General features: G+C 41.4%; 1 protein-coding gene across 6 annotated transcripts in view; it reads right to left on the bottom strand.

Annotated features, from left to right (window-relative positions):
• trim36 (tripartite motif containing 36) overlaps positions 1–17,432 on the bottom strand; it is a 33,156-nt gene extending 15,724 nt beyond the window's left edge. Inside the window, exons 1-6 of one of the 6 annotated variants that reach the window (XM_076890930.1) lie at positions 17,065–17,432; positions 12,503–12,749; positions 7,829–7,858; positions 3,683–4,026; positions 2,106–2,252; positions 858–953 (exon numbers count right to left, since the gene is read on the bottom strand). In XM_076890930.1, coding sequence (XP_076747045.1) covers positions 858–953; positions 2,106–2,252; positions 3,683–4,026; positions 7,829–7,858; positions 12,503–12,749; positions 17,065–17,127 — 927 coding nt within the window. In that variant the 5' untranslated portion in view covers positions 17,128–17,432. Of the gene's footprint in view, positions 1–857; positions 954–2,105; positions 2,253–3,682; positions 4,027–7,828; positions 7,859–12,502; positions 12,750–13,586; positions 13,797–17,064 lie in introns of those variants that run through there. The other 5 variants (XM_076890931.1, XM_076890932.1, XM_012918088.3 and 2 more) reach the window with 5 other exon arrangements.
• Between the last annotated feature and the right edge of the window lie 3,804 nt (positions 17,433–21,236).

Here is a 21,236-nt window from a genome sequence, read left to right as displayed (position 1 = left end):
AATCCTGCGTTTCCTTGTTTGTGTGGTTTGCATACTGCTTGTTCAATGATGCTGCTTACTCTTACAAAGACTGTAACTGTTCGACTCAGGCTGCTTTCTACTGAGCCGTATTAAAATTTCTTTTCTGCAGCTATCAACGGGAATTAACAGATGCATTTGTTTTGCACCATCTCATTATCAATTTGACTAGATTCAAAAAGGTTTAGACAGAATAAAGCTGATCCTTCTCCTCAAGAAGGAGGAGCAGCTTTATTGGCACAAACTGATTAGAGGAATGCTAAAAGTGTGAACAAAGTTCATAATACCTTCATAAATGTGATAAAAAGCAGTATAGTGATAACCGGCCCTTTTATTCCATCCTGAGTTACAGATTCTTTCAGCTGCTTCCTCATTGGGTCACCACAGTGGCCAGATCTACATGTTTGACTTGGCACAGATTTTACACCACATGGCCTTCCTGATGCAACTTTGCCAATTTATCCAGGATCCAAATTTGTTCTCCTCTCCTCCCAGCATCTTTAACAAGTAAGTAAGTGAGTGAGTCAACCACTGCACCATGTAGCCACCTTCTGCTCCTTATAGATTTAACACCGTCCAGGGATTTTGCAGAAGATGATAAAGTCGGAATTGTTGATATGGACATTTTGTGTGCACTTTGACGGTCAAAGAACCTCAGAGATGATGCAATAACCATAACCCAATTCCAGGTCTTTCGAGTCCAAGTTAAACTAAATCAAATCAGGTCTTTTGCCTCTGACTACAACTGATGATTAAGGGAAAAAAAAAAAAAAGTCTGCAGAGCATACAGTAACATCAAAGGATCTGAGAGATACAGCAGCATGAGTCAGCTCTCTCACCTCAGTCTTATTGATGAGCACCTCAAGCTCAGTAATCTGAGTCCTGACCTGGTCCTCTTTGCTGATGAGGTAATGGATACTCTTGGCCAGCTTCTCCTGGGGAGGGAGGAAGGAGAGAAAAAAAGAAAAGAAAAAGTGAGCAGCATTTCAGTATTTACAGTGAGCTTCACAGAGCCTTATACTTGCTGGCACATACACAAGGCATGAGACTAATAACACAACCTTAAAATACATTTTCTGGGAAAGAAAACCGTAACAGGCACCACTTTAAAAAGAAAAGGTTTTGTAGTTTGAGACGTTCATCAAAAACAGGGGTCCAATATATCAGTTTATTACTGATGGACATCTCCGGACACAGTGACGCTGCACTTCTGTTCAAAGAAATTATAACTGACATAGGTTTCTGGGACTGATCAGGACATCTGATACTCCTCCCAAGAACTCAAAGGCAGAGCACACAAAAATCACATGGAACAAATGGTATCATTAAATATTAAACACCAATATGTTTGTATCCACAAAAACCAGCATATAGAATTTCACAAAATCTGCCTCGACTTGCTAAGCCCTGTTAAATAAATCCCTCTAAGCAGGATGACGTTCAGGCCAACAAAACAATTACTATTAAATGCATTTTAATTAAAACCTATTCTGCTGATAGCCTCATTGTGCTTTAGGAGTGTGTGGTTGCTGTGACAGCAGCTGCCAACACAATCTCATGACATTTTCGTCTCCACGTGAACTAAACAAAACACTAAAATGAATTAAAGGTAATCATGGTGAAAGGGAAAGCTCTCAAGAGGAGTTTGAACTCAATTAGCCAGCCTGGGTTTAAGTTTCCAAACAGTGACTGACATCTACAGTGTGCTTGCTAGCACTGGAACAGGTCAAGCATTAATATTACAACAGCAGAGGAGATGAAATCCAGGAACAAGTCGGTGTGTGGCCCACTACAGAAAAAAGCTGCCTCTGAACTTCTTTTGTTGCATACTTCAGCGATGACGGGGAGCGTGGACAAAAGGCTTTTACTTGAGTCCAATTATGCTAGCACCAAACTTCTGCACAACAATCTGCCCTTAAAGGATTCTCAAAACCTCAAATCATTCGTTTTATCTTTCACTACAGTTTACCTAGTCATTACCAGTTTTTAAATAATACAATTTAAAGTGTACTGACTGTGTGGGGGAGAGAAGAGAAAAAAAAAAAAAAAAAAAAAAAAAAAAAAAAGGAAAGGTCTGAATGTGTTACCTTGAGGATCTTGTATGCACTGCCCATGGAGGTGACTTTGTGGTTAGCATGGGATCCTCCAAGCTTGCACAAGTGACACACGGGACGCCTGCAGACCTCACAGTACATGTTCACCTTCTCCATCTCGTGCTCTGGGCACATGAGAACCTGCGAGATTAAGGAGAAAACATAAATTATCGCCGCCGAGGACTCACTTTGTCACAAGTACCACTTAAGTCCCAGTTACATAAGCTCTGAAAAACAAGGACTTAAAATTAATCCAAAGAACGCATGTACACATTAAACTGCACTGTGTTAGACTGCATAGAGCTACACAGTGTTGATAAAATGTTGACAAATGAAGTGAAACAGGAAGATGAGCTAAAGCCATTTAAAAAAAAAAAAAAAAAAAAAAAAAAAAAAGAAAAAGGTGGTAGACAGCTCGATGAACCATTTCCTGATGGGTCTTAAAATAGAACTCAAATCAGCGCTCCAAATGCCAAGATCCTCATCAGAGGCCAAAACAGCAGATACACCACTCCTCAATGAACATGGAATGCAACAAATACACAAAAACCAAAAAGAGAAAAGTTTGTGTTTCCAATGGACATTCTAGACAAACACTACACAATAGGAATGTATAGACATTTGAAATAAGCTCTGGCTTGACCCAAACAGTCCAGCTCTATTGCTGAGGAACTGTTCCCCTTTCCTGGATGATTGCAGCTTGCTCCGATGAATACATTAACCCAGAATGTCCAGGTCACATTTAACAGGAGACATATGGGGTCTAAATGCTAGCCAGGGAAGTCTCTAGATATGTCCTGATCCAGAAAGGTCTATGCTACTCTGGCACGGTCCCACTATTAAAAAAGAAAAACCCCAAAAAAAAACAAAACAAACAAACATCCACAGGGCATAAGTACAGGTAGGAGCACATCATCTTAGGTCCTCTGTCCAGTCAGATTCCCACTGAGAACAAGCAGATCAGAGATGGTGCTCTCGTGGACATGGAAGTCTGCAGCAACAGCTCGGACAGATGCCAGCATCCAGCGTGGCAATAACCTGGCCTCGGCCAACTTCACTTAATCACGCGAGTTTGTGTTCAGCAAACAAATTACCAATCCCCAGACTAAAACCAAACAACAAGAATTGAAGACTAATTACAGAATTTGTTTGGGTTTTCACATGTAAAAAAGATAAAACTTGCACTTCTGTTTTTGACTAGTATATGACACAGGAACCAATTTTATAGTTCTGCTGAGAGTAAAGTATATTTGATTCTGTTTCTGAGTTACACCATGCGTCACTGACCTTTCTGAGCTTCAGAAAGTGATTAAATATAGTTTGATCAGCAAAGTTAAGTTTTAAGCCAAACTTTCTGTATAGCAATGATTAGAAAACCAACACAGCTGGTAAAATTCACCATGCATGACATGCAACTCTCATACCGCCATTCAATCAAGTAAGCAGAAATCTATCAACTAATGTTTAACTCTGTGATAACATATCTTGTTAACTGTTCATAGTTCAAAGTTGTTTTGTTTATCGTTTATTACTTCGTGAGAACAAACTGACAGCTACTGAGCCACACTCACCTTGGGCCTAAAATTCGTCGTGGGACCAACATACTCGTGCTGGGCTTTGGGTGTGCCCCAGGGGTGGTGCAGCTTAAAACACTCGTTACAGTAGCTCGCCTTGCAGTCCATGCAGCTCTTTGTTGCCTCCTGCTGTGGAGGCTTGCAGATGTTGCACATGATGGCGACGGCTGCGCGGGCAGCCTGCCGGTAGCGCTCCACGATGCTCTCCAGGGTGAAGTTTCGGAACAACATGCTGATGCCGCGTTCGCCCAGATCTATGTCATGCTGGCAGCCTGGGCACGGGATGGCGGTGACCCGGGGAGTCACAGATCCTCTGCGCCATCCCGGAGAGGAGATTGAACCTGGAGGAGAGCAACGAGGGCAGAGCACTGAAATGAGTGTCAGGAATATAGAGTCACAGCCTCGGGACACCCATTTTCCAGTCTTGCCTGAGGCCCTATTTTATTATGTGAAGAACAATGTCCTCTGATTTCTAATTACAGTCAATTAACAGCTTTCAAGAGGTTCCAGCACAGTTTAAAGACAAATAGATTCGTTTTGAAAAGCAAATTCACAAATAGAGCCTCAGCATGTCTCTCTTTGTGCTTCATTTCCACAGTGACAGCTGCACAATTGAGGCATGGCTGTATTGGGGCAATACACCCAGCAGCTGTCAGGGGGGGGAAAAAAAAGTCCACAAAGAAAGACCATCAAGGGTACTGGAACAGGTTAAGGAGTGACGTTTGGCAGGAAAGTCAGCATCCTTGGAGCTTATACACAGTCTTAATAAGAAATGCATTTCATTCAACACTTACTACATGAAGGAAGAGTATTTTAAGTGCTCACAATGATCTGGACAAAGGAAATAATTCAATTTCCCTTAAATGGGTGATTGGCAAAATAAAGATGAAAAACAAACCACATGATTTAAACAAAAATAAAAAAAAAAACAAGCAATTTTAACTAAAGTGCACTGTAAGACAAAGAAAATAAGCTTTCAATAAAAATTTCAAGCAACTGACATGTCCAGTTCAATGCAGGAACACTTCACATAGCACATCTCTTAAAGCGACATTGCTTTCAAGAGTCTCACAACATTGTGCTTGTTACTGATGCGGCAGCATCAGAACAAGGCAGCAACACGGTTACACGAGATCACATCACAGACACAAGCAGGGTCTGTCAAACAAAACATCGTCACCACACTTAAAGCCAGCAAACTGACGTCAGAGCACGCAAAAATTAATATATTGCTTCACGTTTTTGAGGGACAGGGGAAGCGAGGAGTGCTGGATTTATCTCTGTTTGCAAGCCAGCATTTCCGCTCCGTTTCCGAGGACCTAAAAAATTAAATCAAACACTCCTCAGGTAAGCAAAACACAGGAAAACGATTTGAAAGCACCACTTCAGCAAAAAAAGTAAGGAGGGGCAGCTGAGGGAAAAGCAGCAGCAGAACAGCAAACACACTGATGTGATGTGTAGCCATGCTGGGTTCTCAGATGTATCAGTGAACACTGATGGTGCACCTCTACGAGGTCAGATCTGACTGACCACAAACTATAGAGCTTTGTTCACCACAGTTTTTTCTACCTGAATTTATTTAACATAGGTGAAGTTAAACATTTTGCTATGATGTTACGATGAAAATCTCAGGCTAATGATGGAAATGAAGATGGCATGGTCTTATTAAAGACAAGCAGAGTCAGTGGATGACAAGTCTGGCAAAGAAAAAAAAATGTAAAGAAAAGCCTTCATACTTAAACGAATGGTGCTGAAGGTCTTTATATCCTGCAAAGACTGCACGTGCGTGTCATGCAGGCACTCTGACTCAGGTTCTGGTCAGCACATAAGGTGTGAGCAAACAAGGCCCACAGAGCAGATGCCTGAAGCAAAGCGTGTTTGTGTGTTGATTTGTGGATCTGCAGAGGGAGCAGAGCCAAAGGCAAAAACTGACAAGTCATTGCAAAGAAAAACTGACCTTTTCTTTTTCCCATCCTGTCCAGACCTTTAGACAGTATAATGCAGAAACCTACCATTTCTTCCCCCCCCCCCTTAAAAGGCTTCAGATTATCAGGATACATTCTGGATGTTTAAACTCACTGGCAACTTTATGAGGTACACCTATTTAACTGTTTGTTAATGCAAATAGCAGCAATCCAGTGCATTTAGTGTATGAAGACATGGTCAAAACGATCTGCTGAAGTCCAAACTGAGCATCAGAATTTGGAAGAAAGGTGATTTAAGTGTTAGTGTAACGGTTTTTGGTGCCAGATAGTCTGGTCTGAGCATTTCAGAAACTGCTGATCCACTGGGATTCTCCCACAAAGTTATCAACAGAGTTTACAGAGAACATAATGTTACAACGGTAACTCAAATAACGCAATTTGTTACAACCAAGGTATGCAGAAGAGCATATCTGGATCTTATATTAAAACTTAAGCAGCACTATAGCTACTGCGTGCCACTCCTGTCAGCTAAGACAACTTAAATACGCTCAGAAGACTTGGGGTGGGGGTGACCTGATGGGTCTCAATTTCATCTGCAACATCCACATGGTAGGGTCATAATTTAGCCCAAATATCAAAACAGGTATAATGGCTTGGCACACTTTTGCTCCAAACGAGCATCGTATAAAAAAACAAAAAAAAAACAAACAAAAACAAAACAAAACAAAAAACCAAGTAGTATTTTTGCTAACCTGCTAACCACGTCCATCCCTTGATCATATTGCACCACATCACAAAGCATGATGATGAGTTCACTGTACTCACTGTAGTCACCAGATCCCAATCCAACCTTTGGTCTGTGGCTGAACAGGAGATCGTTGTGCGTGTGAAGCCTGTATGGTACCATCATGTCAACATGATCCAAAAATCTGAGAAGGGTTTCCAGCACCTTGTTGAATGCCATGGAGAATTAAGGTAGTACTGAAGGCAAAAATGGGTCCAATTCAGTACTAGCAAGGTGTACTTAATAAAGTGGCCAGTGAGTGTATACTATAAAAATGGTTAAGTCTGCAGTTTATGAAATATTTACTTCTATGAGCAGATATCCAAGGCAGATTAACAGGACTCTAATTAGTACAACTACACTTTGTTCAATATGGAAATGTAAAATATTAACTTAATACATGTTCTCCAAGGCCAGAAAAAAATATAATATAAAATCAAGTCAACTCCCATTATTTTTTTGTACTTTTGGGTTTGTTTGTTTTTTAAGGGCTTTGGGGACACTACATTATTTTTTCAGTGTTCAAGAAAGAGACGCTGACTCTGCTTCAAAGCTGAGAAAATAATTGCACCCGATTAAAAACATCCACTGAGCATGTTAAATAAACTTCATTAGTTAAACTAAAAGGGCTTGTGTTAGTCTTGTTTTACTTTGCTGGCAATCTGACACTTAATTCATCATGCTTAAAATAATTAGAGGTAGGCTCAAACAGGTTTGTGTTCCTATAAGTGGTTTCTCGAACACTCATTGTCAGGTCAAGCATAACGAGCAAATTAAAGGCAAACATATCAGGAAATAATGACAGTTAACAAACTTGGCAAGTCCAAACATACTGTATGCTTTTTTTTTTCCCCACTGTGTGTTAACTTAAGAGACCTACAGTTCTCCATGCCTATAAAGCTGCTTTAGTTGCTACCGTGATTTAGCGAATAATGTAAGGCTTAGTCCACACACACACACACACACAGACACACACATTCTTGTTCCACTTCAACTCCTAGGAAACTTCCTTGCCCCATTCTCACTAATTTGAGCTCCTTTCAATTCCTTTTTGGTACGAAGCAAACTGTCTGGGACACTACCTCCCTCCCTCACTCAGGCACTACTTTCTTTTACATACCGACTCATCGTTGGAGCATTTCATACCCATTTTAACACTCAGGTTTTATGCTCAGTGGATATTTTTAAGGGTCTTTTAAACCAGATATTAGTCATTAAGTGTCTAACATAGAGTTAAAAGCCTACTTTATGTATTAATCACAGAAATTCTTCATAAGAACCTATTTTATATCTGGTGTGAGTCTGAATGGTCGTGTGAATAGGGCTAATGCAGACTATGTAGAAAAGAGGTTGAACCAAACTAGGGTTTCACAGGGGTTCTAGTAACACTGTACTCACTACTACAGCAACTCAAAACACGGAGCCCGCGTCTACCTCGACTTCCAAACGACCTTCGCATAGTGGCTGCAAGCAATGAACAGAGAAGTGAGGTGAGACAAACAAGGAAAAAAAAAAAAAAATCCTTTAAATGAAACAAAGCATAATGTGAAGTGATGCGTGAATAGAGATTTTTAATATGACACTGGGAAAAAAAAAGTTAACTTATGAGAAAAGTGACAAAAATGGTAATGCAGTTCAGTGTCATGTAAAACATTTAAAATACATTTTGAACAAAGTACAATTAACTTTTGATTTATGCATTATTACTAGACAACTTGTATTAAAGGAGAGAGAGAAACATATACATGTCTGGACTAATAAATGTGGTCCTCATTTTATTTTTGGCCTAGAATGTGTATTAATAGCAACAGTTTGGCTTATGAGAAATGTTTGTCATGTTTATATGCCAAGCATAAAATTTAAAAAAGGAGACTGTTAGCTTAGCTCACCATTAAAATTAGGCAAAGCCAAAACCACTTTCCTACCAGCACCACTTGCAGCCTTTTGCACAGATTTAAGGGAGAAATCTTTTTTCCTTTTGATGTTCAGACACCATTTTGCTCTCAACAAATTAAACAGGGATTGTCAAAGAGTAAAGGACAGATATTTCATTCATCAAGATCCAATATGGGATTTAAAAGTAAGCTTAATTTTTGTGAGATTTATATTATAACCCACATTATATTATTTTAATGTTTACCTTACAAAATAAAGCCTTTTGAGGCAACTGTTGCAGTGACTTGGCACTATATGAATAAAACTGAACTGAGATGTTGGCTGAACATTGATATAAACTGACTGATAGCCCTAATTATGCTGGCCTATTACCATGTAGAACATTTGACTAGGTTAATTGTCATTTACCTGTAGGCAAAGAATCAATCATGCATATGCTAAACAGATTCTGGACACCACAATAAATTAACACTGCGGAAGTTTGTTTATGCCACTGGAAAGAGAAGGAAAAAAAATTATAGCCATAAATAAGACAAATTTTAGAGAATGTAAACTTTGGACTTATGGGTGGAAATCCCCCCCTTTTTTTTTTTTCCAGCGGCAGCTCAGAGCTAAAAACATTAGCATCTTTAGCCAACTAGCTAAAGATGCTACCAAAGTTGATGAGTTACCAAAATTAAGTTCGCTAAAGTCGGAAACATTTTAAATCTCCCTTAATTTTCGAAGCAAGTGTTTTTAAATTGTATAATAGGGCTGTTCGATACGTCTATCGTTTCATTTTACGCCATCATTTGTGTCGCAAAATAAATTGTTTACAGCAATATTGTTTCATCGTTTTGATGTCACTGTAGTGGCCATATTAATTTCTTAAAGTTCTCTTTCTCTTATATTTAATATAACCACACTACAGATGGATAAGCGCCTGTTTTTATGCCTTGTGGTTAGCAAAGACTGTGATAAAACCATCGGGTGTCCGCTTGTTTATGTTCCACATAAACCTTTCACAATAAAGCTCAAGATCCTGTTGAGACTTCAAAATAAACTGAATCACGTGAAAGATTATGCTGAGTATTTATGGATGAGAAGCAAAAAAAGAGCCGTCAGATGCTAAAAATTAAGACTTAGACTCAAACGTTAGAACAGGCTTTTCCCCGCAGCACGCTGTGTAATAAATACACAAAGACAACAGCGGCCTTTACAACTTATGTCTAAAAATGTATCGTTTTATGCATCAGTTAAAACACTTGACTCCAGGTACACAACGTGCAGCTGGAAACACTTCACGCAAGTCCAGCTGCCCATATTCACAGAATTTACAGAAAATGTAAACATTTTGTGATTTATATCGTTATCGGACGATAGATGTCTTATATCGGGATATGAGATTTTGGTCATATCGCACAGCCCTAATGTATAATTCAGTTACATTTTCCAATAAGAGCATGGAAAACATACTTTAATAGAAAGCAGGCAAGCAAAGCTAACCATCTCCTGGTTATAGTTTTGCATCCAGCATTTCACTTCTAAAACACCAACAAGAAAACAAATTTGCTTATTTCTCAACATGTGACAAGATTACTAAAGCCAACGCAGCCTTCGCCAGCTAACTCTTATTGAGGGTTAGCAGTTAAAGGTTAGCTGTGTTTATAGCCCCAAAACTGGGAAACGTCACGTTTTAGTAACCGCCTTTTTCAAGGTCACAGTACAAGGCTTGTCCAAGCCGCACACTGATAAATATAGTCTCAAGTCTTTTCTTTCTCTCCCTTCATCTAATCCCTCAGTCATTCCTCTCAGGCAGGTTGCATCACCATGGCTACCAATGAGCTGAGCTCCCAGCAGTGAAGGCGCTAGGAGAGTTAGTTTGTTCTGTTGGGAGTTAGTGTTAATAATGTACTTCAAGGCTTCCTTCTTACACTCACTGGAAATCTGCACTCATGAACAGCCTTATTAAATATCATGTCAACCAAATGTCACTGAATTTACTGTACGTTAATGCTGTGCATTGACCTGAAAGGAGGCAGTAGTCATACTGAGTCCAGTGGTTCTGTGCACAACCTGGATTTTTGCAGGACCTCAGATTTGTTTACTCAAAAAGCAGGATTTGATTATTTCCTGCATCAACAGACGCGGTCCTGCCAGTAAGGAACAAACTTGAGCCGAACAGGGAGACTGTTCAAGAGCCCTGCCTCAGTGGTTTGGAACCAGCGCTGAATAACTTGCAAAGAGTTCACCTCAGTAAACTTCGGTTTTGTTAGTGCTACCCTTCTGATTTTGACAGTGTTCCAAGACAAGATGTTGGTTAAACATTACTCAGTCTCATACAGCACGAGTTACTGAATAGCCATAATTGTAAGAAAATGAGTGCCCACCTTTATGCACAAGTCCGCATCAGTTCAAAAATAAATAAATTAAATAGAGTCTAAAAATCAAGCACTGTAAACTTGATTTTAAATCAACTGTCACAGCATAATCACTCAACATGTTGATTTGGGGTCAGCCATTGATTATGCCCAAACGTCATCTTAAAGAACAAATTGAAAAATCAATTTAAAATGAGAAAGAAGAAAAAAAAGAAAAAAAAAAAAAAAGCACAAACCTTTAATACCAGTGATTTAAACACATTACATTCAACACTACATCTCGAATGGTGTCCCAGTTCAATACAACACACTCATAAAACACTGAAATAAAAAAGGATTCATCAGCACAGATGTTTGGCATTTTAAGGCATGCATACGCTCTCTGGTAAACATCACAGCAGCAATGTCACAATTTACTTGATTTTTGTATCTGTCGTCTCCTTTTTTAAAAAGGGGAAAAAAGTAAGAATTGCACAGAGAGACTTGATTAAACGCTGCAGATTTCAAATATGCACACACTCTTTCCCAATCCCATTATTCCAGCATGAACCCACAACCTGCTTGGAGTTGGTATGTAGCATTTAAGTCAGACACAGCCCGGGTGATGTCAAGGGAGCAAATGAGACAACATCTTTCAGAAAATGGCCTCCAGCCCAGAGCTCTCAGGAGCCACAGAGGCGGCCTTGTGTCCCACCATGACGCTTTTTTTTTTTTTTTTTTTTTTTTTAGGCTTAGACATTGACCCGCTTGAGCCGGACTGCAACAGTGCAACGTGCTGTGCCGAGAACATAAACATAATTTAGCCACCTGCGCCCGGACGAATCTCAACCAGCTTTCCTCCTCCCAGCTCAGCTTGGTTTTAAGAGTTTAAAATTACTCTAAATAAAAACGCAAAAAAAGGAGCTTACAGATCTCCTTTGTTCACCCGTGTGTACATAACATGCACACACAGACGATACACACATATCCAATTAAAGGTGTAGTGAAAATGATAGCTGCTCTTCTTGTCATTACTTTAACATTTCCAAATTTGTTTGATGCCCCGGGGACCAATAGAAGGCAGACAGTGAGGATTAGGGCCTGATGGAGCTTGTCAACATTTCTTTTCGAAGACAAAACTTAAGCTCGTCGACTTACTCTTCTTTCTCTCTAATGAGGCCTGCAGAAGCAGACGGGATCAGAAGTAGTGATGACTGACGGTGTTACGGCTGAGGGGTAAAATGATTAAAAATCATTTCTCAAAGTTAGTTCTGCGTTATCTAGGACAAGAAGAGGGGAGAGCAGCGTCTGAGGCGCACTAGCACCCAAACGTCGCACAATACTTGGCCTATTTAGAGTCTCTCCCAGTTTCCACGAGTCTATTCACACTCAACCATTAATTTGCATTGGCTAAAGATTTGCTTATTTGTTCATGAAGCACTCTTCTCAGTTGCACTACCTTTTTTTTTTTTTTTTTTATTTTCCACCCAAGCCTTCGGTTTTTATTTGTGTCATACTTTTCCTTATTTGAGAAGCCTTCTTTCCCTTTCTGTAGAGGAAAATCCCAACACCTGTTGCATGCAGCCTTTTGACAAGAAGCAAAAGCAAAAGGTGAAGTTGAAGGAACAAGGAGGACGATGTTACAGGAAGTTGGCATTACCAATTCCCCTAGGAATCACCACAAATGGTCGAGCATTGCATTTTGTGTTCTGATTATTAGCTTCCATTAGGCAGTGCAAGAGCTCCCACTGTTCCTGCTAATGCCCTCGATACACAAGCTTTTCAAAACCTACAGAAATATGAGATTCAACTCCCCACACCATAATCCTTCCTGTGAAGCTCACTTATAAGTTAACAAGCTTTGGTTCCTTACCCTGAGACCCACCTGATCTCACAAGCCTGTCCAGCCTCTCCATGGAGGGGGAGGGCACCCTGGACCTGGGGCTGCCCGGTAGGGAGCACTCAGAACCGGCATCAAAAGAGTCCTCGTGGTTCAACATGAGCAGCTCTTTCACACATTTGTGGCAGACGCTGTGCTGGCAGGGCAGGATCAGCGGATGGGTGAAGAGCTCCTTGCAGATTGGGCAGATCAGCTCCCTCTCTATGTTCTTGATCGGGACCTGATGATGGAGAAGGGATATCTGAATAAACTAGATTTATTTTTTAACATTTAGAGGCGTTTTCAGACAGCGCAAGTGCTGTCAGGTACACAGAACAAGACAAAAATAACTTGGAAACAAAAAAGGTGAACAGAAAGACAGAAATAGCATCACAGCTCAGAAGGATACAGCTCTCTTTGATTCCCAGACAACTACTATAATGAAGATGCTGTCTGAAAATCTGAGCAGGTATGCTGTGTCACTGCAGGTGGAGAAATGCACTTTAAGGTGGGCACACTGGGGTGTAGGTCTGACGGACAGCTATACTGATTTCAATCACTCCCCTGACTATCACAATAATGGCCATCCGCAGTGTATTTAACATGTTAGCGATAGATTACATAAACCGGGATTAAGCCCTGCTAAATATAGAGAAACAGTGAAACGCATGAGCCCAGCAGCTCACGTTTCAGCACATTAAAGACGATTACGAGCGCCTCTGCAGCAGTCCTAAAGCGGCAGATTGGTGATTTCTTTCAGGTGGTGTGATGAGACATCCTGGCGTAATCAATCAATCCATCCTCCTGCTGGTGGTGGTGCTTGAACAGCAGTAATTTAGAGAAAACACTCACGTGTTAAATACCCAGAAGGATAAAGGGAAGTTTAAACAGAAAACAGTGACCAAGCCTGTTTGAAGCGAGTCACTACGCAAAGAAATAAGTGAAACAAACGCTGGAGTCAGCAATGAATGGAGACTGGTAACTTTTAACAATGCCCAGTCCCAGCAGCAGAGGCGAACAATGACGAGTCTCACACACACACACACACTACTATGAAACTCACTTTTCTCCAACTTACCCCGTTTATGCTGCTACGCCGCATCTCTGCAGACATCCCGGGGGAGAAAACGCTGTGTGAGAGACTTAAAAACACTTAACCCGGCGTGTTGGCTCGAGCTAAAATACCCGAACTTCTCCGACGCGACGTGAAGATGCCGACAGCGACGGATGAGTGAATTTAAATAGAGCGACGCTGCTGAGAGAGTCTGCGCCGGCCGCCCGGAGTGAATCAGCAGCCGCTTCTCTGCTGCAGGAGAGCAGGCGGGGGGAGGGAGGAGGGGAGGAGAGCCGTGTGGGAGGGGGGAGTGCGGATGGGCGGATCGAGCCGAATATCGGCAGTATCGTTACTGGCGCGATAGAATCGATATTTTCATAAGAAAATGTTCAAATACACGAAACGTTGAAAGGTTGTTTTTTTTTTGTTGAATTAACTAATTCTTGTGAAAAGTTACTGAATTATGTTACTAGGTCATTGAAACACATGCAAACATAGGTGGAAATACAGTATATAAGGCAAAAACAAAGTTTGTACAATCCTAATAAGCTTGCAAGTCAATATTTGGTGTGACTCAATATTTCTTCAACAAGCTTGTAAATTCTTTGAGTGCTCTTCAGGAACAGTTCTCCGGGCTTCTGATTCTGATTCTGATTCTTGAAGGACATTGAAAGCTTTTCTTTGGATGTTGGCTCCTTTCTGTTCTGTTGTTTGTCCAGATGATCCCAGTCAGTGTTCCCAGTGTGACTGTCAGTGTTCCATTGTGTGCTTTTCTATCCTGGTATGCTTTTACTGCTCTGGCAGTGTGTTTGGGATCATTGTCATGCTGGAAAATGAAGCCATTGCCAATGGAACGCTGTCCATTTGCATGATGGACTCCCTCTTGCCAACCGTTCTTTCACTGAGACCATTTCTGATGAAGCTTCTGTGAACATCCTAAGCCTCTCTCAAGTCCCGTGTCCGATATTTGCTGGATATGTTTTGTTTGTTTATTTCTTAGGGATATGATACTCAGGTGCTGTCAATCTGCTGTACATATGTTTTAATGCATACCATTTCCTTTTCTGTCCTCCAATTGTCCAGTTTCTTCAATTTTTTAAAGTGCACACTGCACACCATGCTGAGATATGCCAAGTTTTTGGCTAATAGCACCTCGGGAATTATTGGTGCAAAAATACTGCTTTATTTCTATCAAATTATATTATTTTTGGCACTTTCTATAGATTCAACTAAAGAAATGGGAACATATATGGGAAAGGCTGCCAGTAACAAAGTGCCTTAAGATGCAATTTAAAAGTGGTTCTGTTATGTGTTATGTGTAGACACAGCACTAATTCACCACTAATTCATCCCTTGAGTTAAGTTACCTTCTTATGTTTGAATTATTCATAGGTCAGTGTTAGGTAGCTTAACAAATGAAACATTCTTCTGAAAAAATGATTAGGTACAAGGACTGGACTGAACATGAGTGAAAGAAACGTCGGCTCCTTGGAAACAAAGAAAAAGAGAAAGAAAGAAGGGCGGGGGGCCTCAAGACTTTTGCACAAAGCTGTATATCAGGGTGACAGCCCAGGTTGACATTTTTGGGAGACAATGTTGAATGTTTGCAGTCATACTGAAGAAAAGTATGCTGTGTTTGCAGATGTTAGCAATGTGGTGTTTAATGTGTGAAGGCTTGTTGAGAACAGACCGGTAATTAAAGTGTCTTCATGTGCCGATCAGCACTTGAATTTGAAGTTCAAGGGAAAGCTCTCAAAAGCTTTACAAAAGTGCTTAAAATACAAAACAGCCTACCCTTTTCAGTATGTCCATCTTTACACCGGGTTACTACACTGACACCCAGAAGCAAAGGGGGCCTGTAAACTGAGACTGCCGTGCTCGTTACAACGTCAGGGTCCTTCCCATTACATTAGAGGATTTATGACTCTATAAATGCTTGCTGTAGTGATTATTGCGCAGGTCTGCAATTATTTTATTGAACACTAGGGTTGCCCGGAAAGTCACCCCAATAATGTTTCAGTTAGAGAACAAAAAGTGACCATAAAATAAGTTGGGTGCTTTGAGGAGGAGCTGTAATTCCTTCAAGAAGTAAAGTGGCCATGTTATTTGAATTGATTAACCGGCTTCTGCATGCACAGTCACTGGAGGCACAGAGGGCAACTTTAGGACTCTGTTTAGTCATTTGTTTGTTTGCTGGCAGACACTCGGGCCTTGCAGCGACACTGCCAGACAGCACTGTCTTGCTGCTGTGTCACATGATGAAGTTTCTGCCACTGTGGACTTTCACTGTGCTTCTGTTCCTCACAAAGTCCAAAGACTTGACAACATTAAATGTCCTGTATGATGTCATTATGTCATATGCTGTATGTCAACCTGTGACTGACTGACAGCCTGTCCTGAGTTTAACTTGGTCCTCTAGGATTTGATTCACCCTCCAACAGCCCTCTTTGATTGGATGGTGATCTATTAAAACTAAATTTAACAGTTTCACAGAGGTCGTAGAAATGTTCTGACACATTACCCTCACTTACAGCATTTTTGCACTGCTGTTCACAGAAAGACGCTCAGCAAAGAATTTCTAGTTACTGTTTCATTAATAGATTTACTGGGCTCCTAATTTTATTTATTCTCTGGTATAACACTATCACTCACTGTGCACGACAGGTCTTACAACAGCTTAAAATATAACAGAAATCTGCAACTGCGGCTGGCATGTGTGAGTCAGTCGCCTCTAAGATCTTCTCCTGTTTCTGTCACACACGAAACACATGTACAGCTCTGTGCACGCATGAACGAATGCCAGAGATTGTGCTAGCAGGAGAGATACATTTCAGCACATTCTGTCAGTCTGGAGTGCATGAAATGGGTAAAGACACCCACCCAGCCCTCCCCTTTTAGTCGCAAACACACCTCAGTAACCCAGTCTCACCAAAACCACAGCTGCTGCCAAGTGGCCCACATAAGTCGGTGTTCTCCCTGCAGCAGTAACCAGTAACACACCCAGAAAAACCTCTAATTAAACTCATCATGTTCAATTTTTAGATAGATAGATAGATAGATAGATAGATAGATAGATAGATAGATAGATAGATAGATAGATAGATAGATAGATAGATAGATAGATAGATAGATAGATAGATAGATAGATAGATAGATAGGTGAGGTTAAATTAAGGGAATGAATCTCTACTTTTGAACTGCAATAATGTAAAGTGACAAATTTTCCAAGAACAGAATAAAATAAAATAGTTTGTGCTACAGGAATACAATAGGTGTGTGTCTTAATAACTCAGTCATGCACTCGTAGTGTATATAACGTAATATAATAGGATATTGTGTGACACCAACAAAGAACAGATTAGAATAGAAGTCTATGAGCATGCCTCTCCATCCTCCGACAGTCCTGCAGGCCGGCCCGGCGCTGCTGTTGCTGTCGGAGCATGCTGACAGGCAGATCGCCGCTGTCAGAAGGACCATAAATCATCCGAGCGGATGAGCCTCACCTCGCCCCTCTCGATCCGCTCCACGATGCTGGCGAACTCCGTCATATCCTCCGAGTCCGACATGGCTACAGATGATGGTGATGATGGTGGGAATGACGATGGATGCACAGTAAATAGAAGAAGAGAGCACCTCGATATTTAAAAATGCAGAAAAAAAATGACGCAAACAACTGCTGCGGCTTGTTAAAGAAACAGGATAAAAGCTTCACAGCTTCGCAGGGGAGGTGAGACAACACCAAGAGAGGAAGAGCCGCTCCTCAGACCATATCCACATCATCCATCCTCTCTCGTCCTCCCTCCCTCTTTCTCTCTCCGCACGGGTTTAGGTTTGTCCGTGGAGACTACAGTAGCCCACATATGCCGGCAGCAGTTTAATTTTAGTTAGCCTCATCTTGGAAGGAAAAACCCCGCCCTCCCTCCTTTGTAGCCTCCTGTGCCATCTCCCTCCTTATCCCCACATCATCCCTCGGCGGCGATGTCTCGCCTCACACAGCTCTTTGTACTCGCCTGATCTACCATTTATCACCCCCCGAGTGAATGACTTCCCTTAATCTGTCAATCACTACAAAATCATAATCATGTCAGCCTGAAGATTAAGGGTCGGGTAGGGAGGGGGGGTCTCAAATCAGTTAGTGCCGCTTATTCAAGTTTCTTTTACGCATGGCTGGCGGCGCACTCACGTGCGCACATGACGCTTTATGGGCCGACTTGTGGTCATTTAGCCTCACGTATGAGACTACAGGTAGCCTTTTTGTGCCACTATTTGGTTCATTTTGTTGTTTGGGAAGCTGAAAACCGCCCCTTGAATGTGACGAATCCAGACGTGTAGAGGTTTGGAGAAAAAGCCAGATTGTGAAGCCGGATTAAGTTCGTGTTTTTAATTTTTCTGGCAATTCCACTTGTTCCGCGTCGGCAGATGGCTGCACGGCTTCATGCAGATATATTCCACCCCATTGAGCATGTGGAAGGGGGACAAGCAGGCACACTGCCCTGACCGAACAACCGAAGCATAACAAACTTATTAAGTATGTTTCCAGTGGCTCCCAACCACGGATACGATCACAGTCAGCTGGCAGCAGTCGAAAAATCTCCTTAAAAAAACATTTAAAGATGCAGGTACATAACTTAACTTCTAATAGAATACTACAATAAAAAATACGAGCACCCCATCGTTGAATGATTTAGAGGTCACTAGGATCAACTTGTGGACTGAACAGACAGCAGTGAGAGGCTGCATTTAGCCAATGATGAGGACAGAAGGATAAATTGAGGGATTATCAAAGCTGAACTTCTGTCTGAGGGCAATGTGATTTCACCAGATTTCAGTGGAAAAATCTCACACCAAAACTAAATGTGGCCCTCATCATCCTGGCACAAGGAAAACCTGAGGGATGACCACACACCGTTAGTAAGAACTCATCGTGTAGGAGGCATTAATGTCTGGAACAGAGTTTATGGCCATCCATCACGTGCTGCTGCGATGCAGTGCTTTAGTTGTCATGTACATAAACCCGAGATGACACATAACTACCCCTTAAAATCCCACAGTGCTCTACACCTATTGCAAAATCAATATAAAGTACTGATTAACGTGTTTCACTAAGTAGGACTGACAGAGAATACATGTTTTATAAGCACACATTAGTTCACCTAAGGCCCTGTGATCGTTCCAGATGAGTCATTAATATCACATGAAAGGCAGAGTGGTAAACATGCTGCATTTCTTCACTTGTTTTAGTAGAAACAGCTCAGTTGGCGACTGAGTTTGCATTAAGCGATGTTTACCGACTCATATTAGGTCTTCTTTGCTGGCAGATATACATGTGGGAGCATGAGAGGTGTTGATGAACTCCACAGCTGCAACTTGCTGCCAAGGGAATATCTCCAGACATCACCAGTCTGGGTTAGGCTGTAATCACTTGGGTAAAAATACTTTCCTAACCTCATGTTTGTATTTCTATTGCTTTCTGTGGAGTGGGGGGCAAAATGTAAGATCCACTGCTGTTTAACATTTTATAATGTCCACAGATTGGATATCAGTGCCACTGGGCTCCATTAGCCTGGCTCGTGTTATCCTATCAGTGCCAACAGTGAAGTCTGTGACTGTGCTGTGCAGCTCCCAGGTGGGACTCCATGTATGTTTGCACGTGTGATCTGTATCCAGAGGAACCCCCCACCTCCCAGTTACTGACCTAATAAAGCAGAGGGGAAAAAATCATCTCCCAGCTTTACTCACTACACAAGCCATCCACACTGTAGAAACATGAAAGGCAACTGAGGCAAATTGAGGGAAAATACCGACCAGCTGTCATCTTTCGATGTAAAAATAAAACAACAACAGTTGAGTCACCGAGCCATATGCAGGACACAGTGAAAGGAAATAAAGCCTTTCATAAAGAAACTCAGCTGTTGCGGGCAGCATGAATCATGTAACACCCAAAGGAGCGAACACTTGCTTTGTCTCTTTTTGCTGTAAGGAAGTATTTAACATGAGATACTTCCATCCAGGAGGCATTAAGCAAGGGGAAATCCATCTTTGGCATGACAGCTGGGATGACAAGATTCACAATAGTGAGAATAAAGTGCCATGCCATGACCCGTCAGACCCAGGAGAAGCATTTTTCTCCCCACCACAGCAAAGATCGAAACTTTTATCCAAACTTGGTCCTGTTTTCATTCTGAGACTGATCCAAGACCTTTAAGGTGGACAGGTGAGAGTCCATACTCATGTTTTAGTGCAAAAAGGGGACAGGGACTGACTCTGAAAGGACTAGTTGAAGATCACATTTTTGATAGTTTTGTGTTTTAAGAAATTCGTGCTTTATTTCTTTCTGTGAGTATTTATTGCAGCTAATGATTAAAGAGATTTTTATTGTCGATTGTTTGTAATTGCTGTTGCAGTTGTGGATGCTTATTGTAAATATGGCCAAAGTTTCAAATAATGTCTCTGTATACCCAGGCTTTAGACTGCTCAAAGTGTTCACTTACAGCTTTTTGGGATCTTTATGAGGCCAAACAGGCTGACAGCTCTGGTGCTTCCACTCAGAATCAAGCAGAGCTTGATGGGAAAGACAGTTGCAGCGTGGATGTTTGAGCTGCTCCCATTTGAATCTCATTCATGTTTGGAATCTTGTCCTTTCAGTGATAAAGCCAAAGTATTTGTAGGCTTAGGTTTCCTTATGAAATGATTTCTTTTTTGAAGAAACTTGCCACATAGGAGGGTCTCAGTGGCAGGGAGGCAGGGATAGGATTTATTTCCTTATTACACCTTTGTGCAGATAAAGGCATTTCAAAAGCTACAGGCTACTTGCTATATGAAATTTCAATCTGTATTTTTCATTATAAGAGGAAAAGCCTTCTTTCCCAATAAAACAAACACATGGCATGTACAGTATGTTTTTTCCCCTTTTGGTGCACATCTGGAACATAATCATTTGCATTTTCGACCAATTTTGGTAACCCCCATGGCTTTTCACCTCCAGGAATGAGTCTGTTTTTAACAAGCAAAATCAATAATTTGTGCAGATGATGCACACTGGCCCCACGGGACAAAACTAAACTGTTTTTTTTTCTGAATCTGTTGATACTGAAGGAAAAACTTCAAGAGGGGCCAGTAGATTTGTCCACCATCTCCCAGATTACAGAGTACCTGACAGACAGGCCACAGTTTGTCAGACTGGCTTATCATCGTCTGACATGGTGACGGGCTGTCTCCATTCCTGTTCCCTTTGTGCACCTCAGATTTTGAATACAACCCTATAGAAACACTCTGACGATTCTGCAGTGGTTGGATGTACTAATGATAAGCAAGAGGAGGAGTACAGAGCACTAGTGGATGATTTTGTGTGCATTCTGTGAGGAATCACCTGCTTGTGAATGCGAATAAGACCAAAGAGATGGTGACGACGAGCACAGCTACACGACCAGTGTTGGTCCTGGGACCGATTGTCTATTTGATGGAGGTTTACCCATGCAACCATGACGGCAACAGGCTGACCTGGAAGATGAGCAGGCTCTGTTTACTAATAAAGCTGCAAACCACAGCAAAACAGACATTATCAGTCTGCTGTAGCGAGCACAGTGTACGGAGCAGGAAGGCTGGCTCTGTGATTGGCTGAAGTAACAAACCTAACCACCTCTGCTGCACGCACTGGACAGCAGCAGAGAAACTT

Source organism: Maylandia zebra, linkage group LG12 (assembly GCF_041146795.1).
Source record: "Maylandia zebra isolate NMK-2024a linkage group LG12, Mzebra_GT3a, whole genome shotgun sequence".
Taxonomy (NCBI): domain Eukaryota; kingdom Metazoa; phylum Chordata; class Actinopteri; order Cichliformes; family Cichlidae; genus Maylandia; species Maylandia zebra.
Note: the sequence above shows the minus strand (reverse complement) of the source record. Positions and strands in the feature narration are given on the sequence as shown.